Here is a 19,231-nt window from a genome sequence, read left to right as displayed (position 1 = left end):
AAGAAAAAGCAAAAAACAATTCCTCACCACATTAATTTGAAACCCCACCTATATTTTAAGAGAGAAAAAATTCTCCATAAAAGAGCCATGTAAAACAACAAAAAACAACAACAACAAAACCCAATTCTTCGCCACATTAATTTTGAAACCCGCCTATATTTTAAGAGAAAAAATTTGTCCATAAAAGGGCCGTTTAAAACAACAACAAAACACAAAAAACAACAAAAAACAATTCCTCACCACATTAATTTTAAACCCTGCCTATATTTTAAGAGGAAAAAATCTCCATAAAAGGGCCGTGTAAAACAACAACAAAAACAACAACAAAAAACCCAATTCCTCGCTACATTAATTTGAAACCCCGCCTATATTTTAAGAGAAAAAAAATTCTCCATAAAAAGGCCATGTAAAACAACAAAAAACCCAATTCCTCGCCACATTAATTTGAAACCCCGCCTATATTTTAAGAGAAAAAAAATTCTCCATAAAAGGGCTGTGTCAGATCCATTTTTTGAGAGATCAAAAAAAAGGAAAAAAAATGTCCAGAGGGACTATTTTTTCCTGACTGGTGTCCAAATGGAGACTTGGATGTCATGTGAGGGTATCAGCTGGATACCCAAATATAAGCCAGTCAAAAAAAAAATAAACATCACTGTTTGGATTGGGGAACAATGGCGGCTCATTTACGAGGCAAAAAAAAAAAAAAAGTGACTCCCCGTTCGCCGGGGGCGACGTGGACGTCTTTGGTCCGCGCCTTGGCGGCATGAATAAGTGTGTGGCTGGAGTAATACGTGGGTTGAAATCCAAGTGGGAGATGTCCGGGTGATTAGCAACAGTGTTAATAGAGTGGCGGCGGTGGCGGGGACGGTGACAGTGACGGCGTCTACGCCGGTCGTCCAACTGGAGACAAAATGTGACCTCCAAGTGTCTTCGTCTGGGCTGCCTTGAGCTAACGCCCTCTTTCTTTATTTCTTTATTTTTTTTAAAGTCTTGGTCCGACATATTAGCGCGTGTTAGCATGTGTTAGCGTCTGAACGTCTGCGAAGCAGGTGTTGTCAGCCATCTCGCCTTCTTCTTCCTCCCTTTTTTTCTCTCTCCCTTGCTCACACACACACACACACACACACACACACATGTACACAAGACATACACACACACACACACACACACAAAAACTAACCCCCCCCCCCCCCCCTTTACCTCCATGACTGTAGCCCCGTCCACTGGGAGACCGGTCGGCCGTGCCACTCATGTGTTAACATTGCCATGGCAACCCTTCTCCTCCCCTTGCCCACTATGCCACACACACACACACACACACACACACACCAACCTCAAGACTCATACACACTGAATTCCTGGGACTGCATCTGGCGCAGGAAAAACTTTAATCCACGCGGGTGTGTGTATATGTGTGTGTATGTAATGTGTGTATGTAATGTGTGTATGTGTGTGTGTATATATGTGTGTATGTATGTGTGTGTACGTGTGTACGTGTGTGTGTGTATGAGTGTGTAGATATATGTTTGTGTATATGTGTGGGTGTGTGTGTATGCGTGTGGGTGTATGGTCATGTGTGTGTGTGCATGCGTGTGTTTTTGTATAGATGTGTGTGTATGTGTGTGTAAGTGTATGTATGTGATTTTGTATAGATGTGTGTATATGTGTGTACGTGTGTATATGTGTGTTTATGTATGTGTGTGTGTTTATATATGTGTGTATGTATTTGTGTGGATGTTTGTGTGTATAAGTGTGTATGTGTGTATATGTGTGTGTATATGTATATATGTGTATATGTGTATAAGTGTATATGTGTAAATGTGTAAATGTGTATAAGTGTATATGTGTATATGTGTAAATGTGTATAAGTGTATAAGTGTATAAGTGTATATGTGTATATGTGTATGTGTACATGTGTATGTGTACATGTGTATGTGTATATGTGTATGTGTACATGTACATGTACATGTGTATGTGTATATGTGTATATGTGTATATGTGTATATGTGTATATGTGTATGTGTGTGTGTGTGTGTGTGTGTGTGTGTGTGTGTATGTGTGTATGTGTACGTGTATGTGCGTGTGTGTGTGAGCCACGTCGTTGAAAAGTCCATTCACGCTTTTCAGACAACTTGGGGTGAGGTCCGAGGTCCTTCCCTCCCTAGCCCAATGGCGATCGGGCGTCTTTTGGGGGAAAAAATAACGCACGGCAATATACCCCCCCCCCCCCCCCCCCCTCTCCCGGGGGCTTTTCGATCGGACGCAACGCACGTGTTTGCAGTTATGTTTTTTAAGGGCGCAGCTCTCTGCGGAAAGCGTACATTGTTCTACAAAGCCTTGTATCTGCGACCCAGATGAATGACGGACAAATAAACCGTGGCGCGGCGAGAGAGAGAGAGCAAAAAGAAAAAGAAAAAAAATCTGAGTCACGCATCCTTTTACATCACTTTTGATGAATAACTTCTTCAGTTCTGTAGCCAAGACTACAAGCCATTGATTTGGCAACTTTAAAAAGACAAGAGAAGAAGAAAAGATGGCGGCCTAGCACGCGTTACAGTGTCCGCCCTAAAATGGCTGACATGGCAGCCAGTTTCCGCCTCAACTCGGACCAACGGGTGACAAAAGCGGCGCCAAATTAACGCTGAAGGACCGCCCACTAAATTGCACCTGCACAGTCCGCCATTTTCTAAAGACACGAATAAAATATGGCGTCCTTTTGCATGTAAAACAGCAGGAAATTTGATTGTTTTGGCATTAAGACAGTTGATTCTCTTCTTAGAAGTTAAGGAATGTGGAACACTTCAAGTCAGCTAAATCTGAAAACCATGACCAGATGACCTTCTTGGTATTCCCAGGCAGGGATTTTGGGATGTGGGAGGTACACACATATACCCACACAAAAAAGGACAATACCTACAAAGTTATAGTAAAAAAAAAACACTATTTGGGGCTTAAAAACTTTAGATGCAGTTTTTGGTTTTTGGGGACTTTGTCAATATCAAGCGTAAGTTCAAATGTCCTTAAAAATTGTATATATCAATATACACACAAGTACAATATTTAGAATACCTACAACAGGGGTTTCAGACTCGGGTTGGTTCGCGGGGGTGCTTTAACGTCAACTTGTCGGACCATTTTAGATATATTTAGATTTTTTTATTTTTATAAATGGATTAAAATAACTGGATTAAAAGCTCTGAATAATCAGTTTTTTATAGATCTAAAACAATGTTTATTTTAGCTTTTTTAAATATATTTTTAGATTTTACAAAATGATTTTTGAACTAAAAACTGAAAAAAATGGATTAAAAATGACAATTATTGAGTTAAAAGGTGGAAAATCATGAAATGTAATATACATTTATACTATTCATTTCAATTTGATCCTAAAACAGAAAGTTGGCACTCATGATTGACTTTCCCGGGGCGCAAAAAAATGATGCGGTGGACCAGATTTGGCCCCCGGGCCGCCACTTTGACACCAGTGTTTTCGATTGTGGCGTCAGAATACCAGAGAAGTGCAGTATTGCAGGTACACAGAAGCGCGATGTGCCTTCGCTTGTTCGCGGCATGTTTTGTGGTGACCGAGATGAAATAGTGTGTGTGTGGTAAACTGGAAAATAGTGCATAGAACATACTGGGCCATACCATGTTTTAGCAATTAGCTTTCGACTTCATTATTACAGTAATCCCTCAAATATCACAACATAGTGTATTTTTTTCTGGGGGAATTTTTTTTATTACATATTTTTTTCATAAAAATGGGGAAAAAAATGCTGAAATTGGCAAGTGGAAGCCACACCCCCTTTCCTCAACTTGCTACTAGGACTCAGCAATAAAGTTAAAAAACAAATATTATTACTATTATTTTTTTAAGTTCCTAAAAATGTGAAAATCATGCTGAAACTTGCAAGTAGAAGCCACTCCCCCTTTCTCCGCTTGATACTAGGACTCAGCACTAAAGTAAAAAAATATACATATTTATATTGTGTATTTTTTTATTTATTAATTTATATTATTCATGTTTTTTTTAAATAGGGGTGAGTCTACTTCACAGTTTTTTCATTTATCGCGGCCATGTCTGGTCTACATTTACCACAGTAATCGAGGGATTACTGTATACTACTGGGACTGCGTTTTGAAATTTCCAAGTTTCCCTGAATGCATCAGTTGTCACAATATACAAAAGCAAAAAAAAAATCTATTACATGGGTTTTTTCTGTATTCAATTCTCTGCGTGAAGTAAGGCAACAATTACTATTTCAATAAAAAGAAAAATAATAGTAAGACTGCAGTTCCCAGACATTAAAACGCCAACGTGAGTACATGTGTACGTTGTAGTTTAGCAGGTACATTTTCTTACGACGCTGTTAACATTAATGAGTCGAAGCGCAAGGTAATTAAATCACTGCTGCAAAATTAGCAAGTATGAATGATATGAATTGAATGGACATAGATTAAAATGCAAAATATCAATCATTAGAACTTATTAAAAACTGATTTTTGACGTTCCAATATTCCAAAACTAATTTGTCTAAAACCTAAAATATTTTTTAACCTTGTCATTATTGAAATTAATGGAACTTTTGCATATTTACGAATGGAATGTTCCTGAAATCACTGCCCTGAAAAAAAAAAAAAATCCTACAGCAGGTGTCAAAGTGGCGGCCCGGGGGCCAAATCTGGCCCGCCGCATCATTTTGTGTGGCCCGGGAAAGTCAATCATGAGTGCCGACTTTATGTTTTAGGAAATTTAAATGAAGATTAATTAATGTATAATAAATTTCCTGATTTTCCCCCTTTTAAATCAATAATTGCAATTTTTTTTTATCATTTTTTCAGTTTTTAGTTCAAAAATCATCTAGTAAAATCTAAAAATATACTTTAAAAAATCTAAAATAAACATTGTTTTAAATCTTTAAAAAACAGAATATTCAGGGCTTTTAATCCACTTCTTTTAATCCATTTATACAAAAAAAATCTAAATATTCTATCTAAAACACGGCCCACGAATCAACCCGAGTCTGACACCCTTTGTATTATCCAAAATTCCCTTCTATGGAGTCCTTGCAGTCAATTGCAGATTGAGGGACAAAAGCCGAGCCCACAGCAGTCCTATTTCTGACTGAATGAAAGAGAGAGAGAAAGAGAGAGAGAGATAAAGCAAGCGACCAACCGGCTGGCCTCATTAGCGCAGTTGGGAAACACGGGAGTCCATTCTCAGCGTACATCCGGCTCGAGCCAAAACCTCCACGCACGCACAACTCAGCGGTCCGAGCTGCCAAAACGACAAGCGCCAAAGCTGGTCTACCGCGTCTTGCTGGTCAAGCACGCACAGACACGCCCACGCCTACGTCCACGCCTCAAACGACCAAAACACATCTACGGGAGAATGGTCAGGGCGACCATTCGAGTTCTGGGACGGCGCTGTGGAAAAGCTCAGTCCTTTCCTTGACCTACATTATATGTAACGGTACCACATGAAATAATTAAAGGCTATTTCCAAAATGTGCCTTGTTTTGCTTGTCTCCATTCATTTGGGATCTTGTTGGGTGGCGCTATAATGTACGATAATTCCTGAAGGCAACGCTGGTTTTGGAGTGGTTTACTCTACCTAAAAATCCTAAAGTTTGCTTAAAAATTAGTTATTATCAGTTATTACCAACGCCTGAACCAGTATAGGAAATTGTCAGATGATTGACACATTAAATGAAAATATCTTCTAAATACTAAATGGGCTCTGTACATAAGTATATAAAATATATTTTTTTCCATGTACATTTGCCAAAATAAACCAACTATTTATACACAAGTATGTGTAAATGTAGATATACATATGTATATATGTATATAAATATATACACATGTATGTACATATATACATATATTTATGTACCATATATACATGTGTATGTACATATATACATGTGTATGTACATATATACATGTGTATGTACATATATACATCTATATCCATTTACACATACATGTGTATACTTAGTTGGTTAATTTTGGCAAATGCATATGAAAAAATATATATTTTATATATACACATACATACATATACTCATATACACACATGTATATATTTATATGTATGTAGATTTATATATGTATGTATGTATATGTGTATACATATACATATATACACATATATACACACATGCACACACACACACACACACTATTATATACACACACTCATACAAACACACACTTATATACAGACACATACATACCTATAAACACATCTAATTATATACATATGTCGACATAAACTATTAGATCATGACTATATTAATATCGTGGCTTAAATAACTAGAAATATGACGCAGACATATAGGAACGCCAGGTCTATAAAAGGTTAAGTTTCATTTTTTTTTCTTTTCCCCATGACCAAAAACTACTCACTTGACTAAAAATGCACACAAACAAAATGCTGTTCTACGTTGTCTAATACAGTTTGACCTGGGAGGCGTTCAAAGGCACTGAAAAAAATACTAATATTCAAAGTCAGTTCTCCCAGTTTAAATGAATTGGACATTTTTGCACTTTTTTCGCTCATTACTTCACCTCCAATCAAACCCCTCAAAAACAACAATCCCCTTTTCCACTAAGCATCTTTCCCAAACTACTTTCCACGCACGACATCGAGGATTCAACATACGAATGTCTTCCCAACACTTCCTCCACAAAAACTGCCTCACTATTTACGTCCACTTACAAAAATGTTCCTCAGCCGGAAGTGATACATTCAATGACCTACCACAATGTGGAAAATATGGAAAAAAATGAGCTAACCTTGTATATATTCGTCTCCCTGCGCGCGTGCTCGTGCGCTCGCGAACGAGTGGGTGTGTGAGGAGGGCAGAAGCACATGTTGGTGGGAGGAAGAGGAGGAAATGAAAGAAAAAGACTCCTCCTGTACATTCGGGCCTAACATTACAAATTGTGACGCTTATTTGCGTGCGTATATGTGTATGTGCGTGCGCGCGCTTCAACCGTCTTGTTATACGTTAGCCTAAACACCAGTGTGTGTGCGCGCGTGCGCGTTAGCGTGTGTGCTGACAAGTCTCTTCCCAAACTCCGAGTGTGTGTTGTGCAATAATAATCATTTAGAAAAAAAAAGAAAAAAAGCATACCCGCCACATTTGAGACTATACCAAATGGGATGGAGGAGGGGGGTGCACGCCAAGGGGATCGACGGTCTCCAAGTGTGACAAAGTGACGCGTAAAGCCAATTCAAGTCCATTCACAACGCTCGTGAAGCCTCACACGACCCCCCGAGACACTTGCCAACAATCAGCTGGCATTCCTTTAAAAAAAAAAAAGAGTCAAATCTTCTCCCCCCCTTAAAAAAAGCCCTCCGCCGCCCCTCTACCGACTGTCGCCATTTTATACATAGGCGACTTGATCTAAACTACAGCAGCGTCAGATCAACATCCACAATTCAAGAGCGAGACGTCATTTCGGTAAACAAGTTTGCGGCTCACTGTGCTCCGCCTCAAAAAAAGAAAGAAAAAAAAGAGGACTCAATGTGTCCTTACCTCAACGGTCGGCGCGGGGGAACGGAATCCGACATGAATATAGAAATGAAATAATATTGGATTAGCTCCGATCGCCGCGCTTGGAGGAAGAGGACGAGAGGCGAGCGGGGGGTGGGGGCTCTCCTCAAGTGAACCCGCTGAACTGGCGTGAACCCTTCAGTGACCACGGCAAGGTACATTACATGACAGCCGGGTAAAGCTGGCCGGTCCGTCCGCTTGCAAAAACAACTATGGTCGGCGATGCGGCTCCAAAAAAATATAGCCAGTGTATTTCCTCGGAGCACGTGATTGGGAGCGTCATCCAAAAAAATCCAGAAGCCCTTTCATCTCAAATTTGGGAGAGGGGCGGGGATAGATGAGCATGTGTAATAGGGAAGAAAAAAAGGGGAAAAAAGGAGGAGGAGAGATGTATAGACTGGTTGTGTGCAACGTCACCATCCCCGAGAGACACTTGGATGGCAGATGAAAAAAGGAGGCACTTGAACGTAGCCCAAAAAAAAATGCAACTGAGATGAATGAAAACACACTCAATATCCCAGAAAAGTGGGAGTGCCAAGAAAAAGGGGGCTCAAGAGAACAACAAAAAGGTGGAAATGCAAAAAAAAGAGACTTGTCGATGTCTCCGAACAAAGAATTTGCTTTTTTGGGAATATTAAAGTGCAATTCAGGTGTTTCAAGGATTAAAAAAACGTAGTGTTTTTGCCAGGTTACTTGGATGTCTAAAAAACAATGTTGGTCCATTTCCAAAATGTTCAGAATTCAAGCAAACGTTCATTTCGCATCAAAAAGTCGCAAAATCACGTGACGGCGTTTCTGTTCTGATCAAAAGCGTCAAAAGAACAAAATGTGCCGTCGAAGCAGAAAAATGATTTACGACCAAACACTCATTTACAAAATACTACTCATTATTTCCTCCAATGACGAAAAATCCACCCAAAATATTAACCAAAACGTAAAAATAACCACTTTCGCAAACTCACCCACAAGAACCAATGAAAAACTACCCCCTATCGATATTTTCTAACCACCAAAACACCTAAATCACCCAAAAAAACAACACCACAACATGCTAAAACAACACCAAAACCACCAAATATCCAAATAATTTTCTTCCCAACTCACCTATGACCCCACTAACGACAACCAACAATAGAAAAGTATCCCCGGAATGATAAATTCCAGCCAACAAAGTCATATCCACAAGCAATAATCCACAAATATGTAAACACCAGGCTAAAAAAACAACCATAAATTGAAATCAATGATTTGACTGAACTGTGCTTGCCGTGTATGGCTTTTTTAAACTATTTTACATTTTTTTTGATACAATAAATTGTGTTTGTCTTACCAGTTTGTACAGGAATGAGGTCAGATGTTGCCTCTAAGTAACATTCAGGAACAACAAGATTATAAATCACTAAACCACTACATAGAAACAAAAAGGTGGGTGTGGCGTTAACAGTGAGCTGTTGCTTTCATTATATGACAACGACTTACTTTAATCACCATGATGTGCTAGTTTTATCGATGTAAAGCTGCTAATGATTACGACAAACTTTTTTTTTGCTGGGAAATAAAACTGCATATGACAAAAAAATATCTTCGGGCTATAATAGAACATATCTGGAGTAAAAAAATAAATAATACCTTGGTCATATGGTATTTTTTTCTTTTTAAACACAAGCACATACTTTTAGAGCTGTGCATCGTGTCTGGAGAATCAATTAAAAACAAAATCATTAAATTGCAGTTGTGACAGATGGTCAGGGAGGAAAAAAACGACCAAAAACAGTCGTTTTTTTGAAGAAAAGTCCTTAAAGTTGTGAAAAAAATGGCTAAATTTGCACTACGGTTCTATTTTGTGCAGAGGTAAGGGACTTTGAGGCTTGAAAAACAATTATCATTATAATGTGGAATGTTTTTTAGGTGTTTACTACAAAAAATGTATCATTTACTTCAAGGAAGTGTTTTCCCGTCAAAGACCGCAGATAATTATAACGTGGCATTGCGAATTGACAAGATGTATGACGCAAGAGTAGTGGCTAAAGTGACTAAAAATAGCAGTTTGTCATGAGACCTGTATTGTATGATTAAAATTAAATATAGTGTATAATAGTATCCTATATAGTACATAGTACTGTACTTGGATATGAGCTTCATTGTGATCCCAATATACAGAAAAAAACTAAAGTAATATGCTTAGAATAAACATTTGATTTGAATAGTCATATAAACCAACCTAAAAATGTTTTTTTAGGAATAAAAATAAAAGTTAACGCGACTAAATACGATTTTATGTTCGACAAAAAAAGTCAGAGTGACACGTCCTACTGTTATTTCACGTTTACGTGTTAGGAGAGAAGTGCATTTATGTTTGCATCCAAACCAGCCAATGAGATCGCTCACAATAAAATGACAGCTAGGCTAAACCAATGAAAAGTCGGCAACATTTCCCAGCAACCAATAGCGATTCAGGATTAAGTGGAACAGTGGGAAAGCACAAAATATGAATGCACGTACCTGTAGGTCGAAGCGAGGAACCTCCACCCCGGTGACGGTTAGTCCTCAGGTAGGAAGCCGAAAAGAAGAAGCCATGGCTCTATCCCAGTGCTTGGACGACTCCCTCTTGAGATCGAAGCCGACACTGCTGTGCAATAATCCGCAGGAAGTGTACAACGAGGGGCACAGGCTTGCCTTGGAGGAGCTCCTGTCAGGGGGTGTTGACAACTTTTTAGCGTTTCTAAAGAAAGAATCCATACCAAACTTCCTTTCCGATGATGAGATCCAGCGGATCCGAGCTGCCGCCGTGGCCCCGCGGTGCGTATCGTTCGTGGGGGAGGACCAAGCAGTCCCGGAGCTGGGCAGCTCGGTTGACTGCTCATCGGTCACGTACTTCCCTGAGTTGTCGGATGTGGAGCCGCCGCCGCTGGAGATCGGTTGGCCGGCCTTCACAGCCGGATCTTATCGGGGAGTCACTCGGGCCGTGGCTCATTTCCAGCCCAGTTTTGGGGAGAATATCTATGCCTGTAAAGATGCGGCGAGGAAAATGATTAGCAGTGCTAAAGAGGTATGTTAGCCAAAGTAGATTAACTTTGTTTACATCAGGGGTCTTCAACTGTTTTATTACGTCTCCCCCCACTGGCATACCGGAAACAAATGATCCGGATCGTGATCGAGCGTGCTAATTAGTTGACCAGTTGATTCAGGTGTGGTAGAGCAGCGTTTCCAAACTTTTTTTTGGCCATATGAAAATATTTTAATTTAAATATGTCGCCTATATTAGCGATAGTTATTCTCATCAAAGTTTTATCATAAACCTCTAAAATTATTCCAAAATGTTTTTATTTACCTTGACCATCATCAAAAGTTAATGGCTGCCGACCACGAACCACTTCCGGTTCACGTATTGTAAAGAAAAAAGAAAGAAAAGAAATAATAATATAGCGTCTCTAAACTAATTGAATGACTTTTCTCCAAATATGACATATTCCTTCTAATAGTACTACGAAGAAAAAAAATTGCTTACACAGACTTTATGTTCGCAAAAGTTGATGACCTAGAAACCAAACAACTTCCGGTTCCTGAGAAAAATAAACAATGACTTTCACAATTTGAATCTTGTAATAGTATAATCTATAATTTAACGTTATAGCATAACATATTTTGATTTTAACTTTGTAATAGTTTTTAATATTAGAACAAAAAGGCTTTTTGGGATAAATTAATTCACAATATTAGCAAAGCTGTATAAACACAGTTGTAGTTGCATGAAAGCCTACCCACAATAGTTAAGTAAAAAACCTATACAAACTAACAACATAAGTTGTGGGGTGCTGGAGCCAATCCCAGTTGACTTTGGGCAAAAGGTGATTACACCAAAGATTGGTCGCCGGTCTGTTGAAGGGCACACAGGAATTACAGTTTTCCCTCGATTATCACGACTTCACTTATCGTGAATTATCTTCTTTGCGATTTTTCCCTGCTATTATTTTGTTTTTAATTCATAAAAATCTGAAAAAATGTGCTGGAGCATACTCCACCTGACGAAATTTTAGGGGATCGGCATTTATTTATTTTTACACCTACTTAAGAGCGCTTATTTTTACCATCCGTACTTATTGTATGATTGATTTTAGCTGCCATGCTGGTAAACCACCTTTTTTTATATATAATTTTACCTGTCCCAGAACAACAACAAAAAAGCTGTCAATCAAATTCCTGTCATCTTAGATTCGTGCTGCTAAAGTCCCCACGGCATTGAGTTTGATCTTCCCATTTTTCTTTTGTCTGGCTTTTTTAATGAGATGAAATGACCAAAAAAAAAGGACAATCAAAAGAAAAAACGCAGAATGAATATTCATGGTGGTGTCATGTGCCTTATTTCAGCTGTCAGGTTTGTCTGTTTATTTTATTTTTTTAAATATCATAACGTGACTTCGGCAAGACCTCGGGCATTTGCAAAAAAAACGCAGATCTGTTTCGACTTGCCAAGTTTAGTCTATAAAAAAGCCGTAGTGGATCTAAACAATGTCTTTGTGTAGACAGAACCAGATCAATCTGGAAATGAGACACTTTTATGGCCTTCAGGTGTGAAAGTGGCGGCCCGCGGGCCAAATCTGGCCCACCGCATCATTTTGTGCGGCCCGAGTAAGTAAATAATGAGTCCCAAATTTCAAATGAAGATTATAGATGTATGTTATATTTCCTGGTTTTCCCCTTTTTAAATCAATAATTGCAATTTTTAATCATTTTTTTGTGTTTTTATGTCAAAAAGCTTTTTATAGAATCTAAAAATAAATATATAAAAATATTTTTGGTTTTCCACTTTAATATTGAATATAATTTTAAAAAATGTTTTCATTTGAAATGACAAAATAAATGATTATTACTAAGAAAAAATGGAATATTTAAGGCTTTAAATCCAGTTCTTATAATCCAATTCTAAATATTATATCTAAAATGGTCTAAAATATTTTTCTTAATAATTGGATTAAAAGCCCTGAATATTCTGTTTTTTATAGATTGAAAATAAAGTTTATTTTATCTTATTTTTAATATATTTTTAGATTTTACAAAATAATTTTTGAACTAAAAAACAGAAAAAAATGATTAAAAAAATGGCAAATATGGATTTAAAAGGTTAAAAATCAGGAAATTTAATATACATCTATATCTATAATTTTAATTTGATCCTAAAACAGAAAGTTGGCACTCAATTATCTTTCCCGGACCACACAAAATGATGCGGCGGGCCAAATTTGGCCCCCGGGCCACCACTTTGACACCAGATGTAGATTGAACAATGGCCTTTGGCCTCCGAGCTAGCCACCATGACGCTACAAAAGACTGTAAACGCTACATAATTGTCATTGGGAAACCATTTTGGCTCATCCTCCTCTTTAAAAGAATCCCTGCTTTTTCATTCAAATAAGGACGATTTAAATGCTATGCGTCTATGACCAGATTGAAGTCTTAAATCTGAGATTACGTTAACATCCGCGTCTAATCCTCCACGCACGACTGCTGAAATTTCAACGCCGTGTACATGGAAAAGCTCCCAAAAAAAAAATCTCTTTAGAAAAGGGTCTTTTTTTTAAGGGAGGAGGGTTCAGATAAAAACTAATTTGTTTGCTGACCAAGTGTAACTGGCCGTTGCCACGGTAACAGAGCATTGTCAACGGAGGCCACGCATATTGGCGAGATGGAGAGTTGTGTTTTTTTTCAATAAGGCCTTGCGTTTAATACAAATGAAAACACAATCATGTGCTGCAGCCCTGGAAATAAATTACCTTCTCTTGTCTGTCATTTTCCATTGCAGGTGATCGCCATAGTTACGGATTCCCTGACAGACTTGGATATCTTTAAAGATCTTCAAGAGGCTTGTTCTATCCGTCAAGTACCAGTCTACATTCTGTTGGACCAGTCCAGTGGTCTGGCTTTCCTGAAAATGTGCAACGATGTTGGCGTTAGATTGGATGATATTCAGGTATGGTACTGGTGTCAAAGTGGAGGTCCGGGGGCCAAATGTGGCCCGTTGGGTCATTTTGTGTGGCCCGGGAAAGTCAATCATGAGTGCTGACTTTCTGTTTTAGGATCAAATTAAAATTAAGAGTATAGATGTATATGAAATTTCCTGATTTTCCACTTTTTAAATCAATAATTGTCATTTTTTAATCCATTTTTTTAGTTCAAAAATCATTTTGTAAAATTTTTAAAAAAATTTAAAAATGCTAAAATAAACATTGTTTTAGATTTATAAAAACTGAATGTTCAGGGCTTTTAATCCAGTTCTTTTAATCCATTTATATAAAAAAAAATCTAAATATTATATCTAAAATGAAATCAAGTTGACGTTAAAGCGCCCCTGCGAACCAACCCGAGTCTGACACCCTTGCTTTAAAGAATAATCTAGTCATATTACCTTTCCTTATAAAAAATTATACAAGAGTATAGATGTATATTAGATTTTCTGATTTTCCCCTTTTTAAATCAAAAATTGTCATTTTTTATTCATTTTTTTCTGTTTTTAGTTCAAAAAATATTTTGTAAAATTTAAAAATATATAAAAATATTTCTGTTTTCCATTTTAATGTAGAACATAAATACAAATTTGGATATTTTTGAAATTGATTATGAGATTTTCTCTTACTAAAAAAAAAAGTTAAAATAATCTCTAAAAAAAAAAAATATTCAGGGCTTTTGATCCAGTTCATTTAATTCATTTATTTAAAAAAAATCTAAATATTATTTCTAAAATGGTCCAGCCCACGTGAAATTAAGTTGACGTTGAATTGTTAAAGATTTGAAATGACCATGCAGTTTTTTGTGTTTATTTTTCAAGCAAATGAGGGTGAGGACCATCACCGGCAACACTTATTACACGAGATCGGGAGCCAGGATGACGGGGAAAGTGCACGAACGCTTCATGCTGATCGATGGGAACCGTGTAGCTACAGGTTCATACAGGTATTTATCTAGGTCACATGTGTCAAAGTGGCGGCCCGGGGGCCAAATCTGGCCCGCCGAATCATTTTGTGCGGTCCGGGAAAGTCAATCATGAGTGCCAACTTTCTGTTTTAGGATCAAATTAAAATGAAGAGTATAGATGTATATTACATTTCATGATTTTCTCCCTTTTAAATCAATAATTGTCATTTTTTAATCAAAAATTTCTGTTTTTAGTTCAAAAATCATTTTGTAAAATGTAAAAATATATTTTAAAAAAGCTCAAATAAACATTGTTTTATATCTATTAAAAAAAACTGAATATTCAGGGATTTTAACCCAAATGTACAAAAAATATACAATGGCACCGCGGCACATATTTACTCTTAAAAGTCTAAAATAGAAAGAACTAAAAACAAATTAATTTGTTCCAATTGTCTCAAAAAACACCAAAAACAGGCTATTGGATTGTAAAAACATTTTTAGTTGTTCTAATTTGCCATCTATAAACAAAGTAACAAATAACTTAAGAGTACTAAAATGTGTTTAATAGTACTAAAAATCAGACTTTTTTGCATGGCACCGCATTCGTAACATAACAAAAACAAATTTAAATGAACTTTAAATTACAATACAGACACTCAAAAATAAATTCAACTAACCTTACGCTAAACTTAATACAAATTTTGTTTAAAATTTTGATACATTTCTTGGCCCTATTCTCCAAAAAAATCCCCCAAAACAATGCCCACAAATCTCCTCACAATAACATAATCACCTCTACCAATCACAAAAAAAATCACATTCAAAAAGCCCCAAACAAAAACCCCCACCACATTTTCAACCAAAAACCCCATCCCCCCAAAATCCTCCAAAAAAAACTCCCACCTCCCCAGCCAAACACTCACCAACATTTCCACCAACCACTCTCACTACATAAATCAATATTTCTCCCCTTTTAAATTAAAAAAATCCACATGCTAACCCTCCAAACACACTATGCTAATTTTTTCATCTATTTTCAGGTTCAACTGGACGGACAGCAAATTGAACACCAGCAATTTAATGGAACTTTCCGGCCAAATCACGGAAAAATTTGACGAACAATTCCGCATCCTTTACGCCCAATCCCTCCCCATCAACACCCGATCAATCCCTGTACACACCACGACCTTTGACCCCAATTCCAACCACTTGCTAAACTCCTCCCCTTTCCTCCTCCCCATGGACCAATCACATCCCACCAGCACTCCAGCACGTAAAATCAAAGCTTTTTCCCCGCCTTTTTCTCGCCAAGAATCCATCGGGCAAAACGCTAGCGGGGGTTCAAACGCGTCAACCATCGGCGAAGACCACCAGGACCACCATGATGAAATCCTGGCCGCGGGTTCGAGTCCGAGTCCAAGATTTTGCCATGTGAGCACTCAAACCAATTCACTTGTAGTAGATGTCGAACCACGAAGTGATCCAGGCCCCGCCCCCGTCGACGAGGGGGGGCCGACCCCCCTCGCCGAAGAACGCCAACGCCGCTATTCTACGATTCGCTCCAAGCTGCAACACGTTATGAGCGCGTTATCCCAACGGCGAGAACTGGAAGATGTGGTTTTAATGACTCTAGCCAGACATGGAGTACGGAATGAGACACTGGGGGCGGGGCTACTTGCTGAAAATTAAGATGTGGTCACATGACCCATAGATGCGTTTTCTATCCTGGATTCTATGTTTGAGCTGTTGTGATCATATAAGGGTGTCAGACTAGGACCATTTTAGATATAATATTTAGATTTTTTTTTAATATAAATGGATTAAAAGAACGGAAGTAAAAGCCCTGAATATTCTTTTTTTTTTATAGGACTAAAACAATGTTTATTTGAGATTTTTTTAATATATATTTTTAGATTTTACTAAATGATTTTTGAGCTAAAAACAAAGAAAAATGATTAAAAATTGCAGTTATTGATTTGAAAAGGGGAAAGTAAGGAAATTTAATATACATCTATCATCATCATCTGGCTTCCGCATTACGGCGCCATCTTGGGGATACAGTGTTCCCTCGGTTATCGCGGTTAATGGGGACCGGGACCACCGCGATAAGTGAATTTCCGCGAAGTAGGGATTCCCCTTCAAAAATGCTTAATTTGAATTTAATTCAAAAATTTTATTTTTTCGTATTTTTTTTTAAATTTTGTAATATTATTTTTGTTTTAATTTTTTTATTTTATTTTTTTTACCCCCCTGTATATGGTACACCATATAGAATACGGGTAGAGAGAGTGAAATTCATGTTATACCAAAAAAAAACCTGTAAAATATGTTGTTTCAATGTAATATTTGTATTTTTTTTCTCCCAAAAAAATCCGCGAAGCTGAGTCTGCGGTAGCTGAACCGCGAAGTAGCGAGGGAACACTGTATATTATAATAAATAAATTATAAAAAATTTAAAAATATTTGGACAACGTCGGCGGGCCGGATTAAAACGCCTAACGGGCCAAATATGGCCCGCGGGCCGTAGTTTAACCACTCGTTTCTTTCCTCCCGCGTTTCCCTCAAATTCAAGGTACATTCCCACCATCAGAAGACATAGTTTAAGACAGAGAAGAAGCAACAGGGGGTAGGAATTTGTTCCTAGCTCCTCCCCCATATTAGCCAAGCTCCAGTGAACGTCTTCCTTCCTAAATTGCAGCAAAAAAAAGTGTCTTTTTTGCACGGGTAGCAAACGCCGCTGAGCCTGGCATCAACAGTGTTTTTTTTTTTTCCAACTTCCTATCGTGCACCCAAAAGCCAGCCCCCCCGCTGAGAATGATCAAAACACATCAGACTCTTGGCGCTCGTAGTGAGAAACCTTTTTCCCGTTTACATCCCGCTGAGTTCGATGTGTCGACTGTTTGGCTTGCCTGAGGTGCTTTGACATAAGAGTGCTCCAACATAGTAGAAATTTAAGATAAGAGTGCAATTCTGAGGACATTTTTGCTTTGAGATATGAGTATATGAGACAGGGAGGTAGCCAAGATGCTAAAGGCTGCTTATGGTTACATTTCTCATTGCATCTAGCCTTGTGTTAAGATATTTAAGAGCACTGGGCGGGGCCTTGCATTTTTTTCATGTTTTTTTTTGGGTTTTTTTGCGTTAGTTAGAGCAGAATTAAGGGGGGAAAACTATGGGTCAAAAACCAGCAGGTGTAATGAAGGGTGGTGTAAAGAAAGAGTGGATGACGTGTCAAAGTGGTGGCCCGCGGGCTAATTCTGGCCCACTACATGATTTTTTTGCGGTCCGGGAAAGTCAAACATGAGTGCTGACTTTCTGTTTTAGAATCAAATTAAAATAAAGTATAGATGTATATTATATTTCCTGATTTTGCCCCTTTTAAATAAATAATTTTTCTAATCCATTTTTTTCCGTGTTTTTAGTTAGCAAGCGGAGGTAAGGGGGAGTGGCTTCCGATTGCGAATTTCAGCATTGATTTTCACATTTTTATGAACTTTAAAAAATATATATTTTTACTTTTGTACTTCAATAGAGTTTCACCTTTTTATGAACTATAAAAAATATACATTTTTTTACTTCAATGGATTTTCACCTTTTTATGACCTATAAAAATGTATATATTATTTTTCACTTCAATAGACTTTCACATTTTTATAAACTTACAAAAAAAATAACCCAAAAAATGTCCCCCTTTTATAAAAACACCATGTCATGAATCCACAATAATCGAGGGATTACTGCACATTCCCTAATATGCTCCACCCCTTCTTAAATAACCAAAACTGAAACTCAGAACACTACAAAACCACCAACTACACAATGTGGCACATTATAACCATACAGACCTAATTCCACCAACACTTTAAAGCAGTATAAAAACAAAAATGTAAATAACAGGATGCCCTCCGGCAGCTCTTTCAGCGAAGAAGAAGAAGTGCCTCTCCTAGCGGGCAACTACATCAAAAGCCTCGCCGTTCATTATGTAAAACGGCACAGCTGAGAAAGGGGGATTGATACAATAATGGCGATAGACAAGAGCAACGTATTTGGCTGTAATTAGGGGAACAACGGGGGGTCCGTAACACAACAGTGCGCAGCTATTAGATGAGGCTCGCAGGTAAACACACAACCTTTGAATATTTCACTTCACGTGTCAATTAAAAAACAATATCGAGGATGTTTTTCCCCCCTATTTTAATGGTATTCTAATTTGGGTGCATGGAAAAAGTGTTGGAGATCTCACTAGCGTATTTTAGCCACTAGAGGGAGCCTTGTTCTTGTATATTTTAAGCAGGGATTTTGGAGAGATGATGAAATTTGAGGTAAGAGCAAATAAGGAGTTGCTTTTTATGAAGAAAACTTTAATTATGGAAAGAAAGGAAAATTTTATGTGTGGAAAGTATTATTATGAAGGCTTTTATTAATTTACTTGTAGTATAATTTAAGGTTTTGCATAGTATCTTCCCTAATTTGCATACACTTTGTTTATAAATGTTTAAGTTGTCTAGAATGACAAATTGTTGCCATCCACATAATGTGCTTTTATATCAATAAATTATTTTTAATAGCCCATGCTATTACCGCAAAAAAATCGGGTGTTCACCTAAATGGACATTATATGTTTTAATTTTTTTATACAGTCAGTATGCGAGCTAAAGTGACTCCCAGAAGTGCAATACGGCACCCCCGAACCCTTCCAGGAAATCAAATATCCCCTCCAACGTCCAACTAAAGCAAGCCGCATTAACGTCAAC

General features: G+C 37.7%; 2 protein-coding genes across 6 annotated transcripts in view; one reads left to right on the top strand and one right to left on the bottom strand.

The window, feature by feature from the left end:
- The window catches only part of zhx3a (zinc fingers and homeoboxes 3a), a 34,618-nt gene extending 21,155 nt beyond the window's left edge, over window positions 1-13,463 (bottom strand). Inside the window, exons 1-3 of one of the 5 annotated variants that reach the window (XM_077725713.1) lie at window positions 13,337-13,463; window positions 10,441-10,571; window positions 10,068-10,254 (exon numbers count right to left, since the gene is read on the bottom strand). The gene's annotated coding sequence lies outside the window, so the exon portion shown is untranslated. Of the gene's footprint in view, window positions 1-7,142; window positions 7,379-7,547; window positions 8,018-10,067; window positions 10,572-10,647; window positions 10,745-13,336 lie in introns of those variants that run through there. The other 4 variants (XM_077725712.1, XM_077725711.1, XM_077725710.1 and 1 more) reach the window with 4 other exon arrangements.
- Window positions 10,045-16,500, top strand: fam83d (family with sequence similarity 83 member D). Its single transcript, XM_077725717.1, has 4 exons — window positions 10,045-10,614; window positions 13,366-13,533; window positions 14,389-14,513; window positions 15,518-16,500. The coding sequence occupies exons 1-4, from the start codon at window positions 10,054-10,056 to the stop codon at window positions 16,164-16,166; spliced, it is 1,503 nt and encodes a 500-aa protein (XP_077581843.1). The 5' UTR covers window positions 10,045-10,053; the 3' UTR covers window positions 16,167-16,500.
- The last annotated feature ends 2,731 nt before the right edge of the window (window positions 16,501-19,231 follow it).

This window comes from Stigmatopora nigra, chromosome 10 (genome assembly GCF_051989575.1).
Source record: "Stigmatopora nigra isolate UIUO_SnigA chromosome 10, RoL_Snig_1.1, whole genome shotgun sequence".
Classification (NCBI taxonomy): domain Eukaryota; kingdom Metazoa; phylum Chordata; class Actinopteri; order Syngnathiformes; family Syngnathidae; genus Stigmatopora; species Stigmatopora nigra.
Note: the sequence above shows the minus strand (reverse complement) of the source record. Positions and strands in the feature narration are given on the sequence as shown.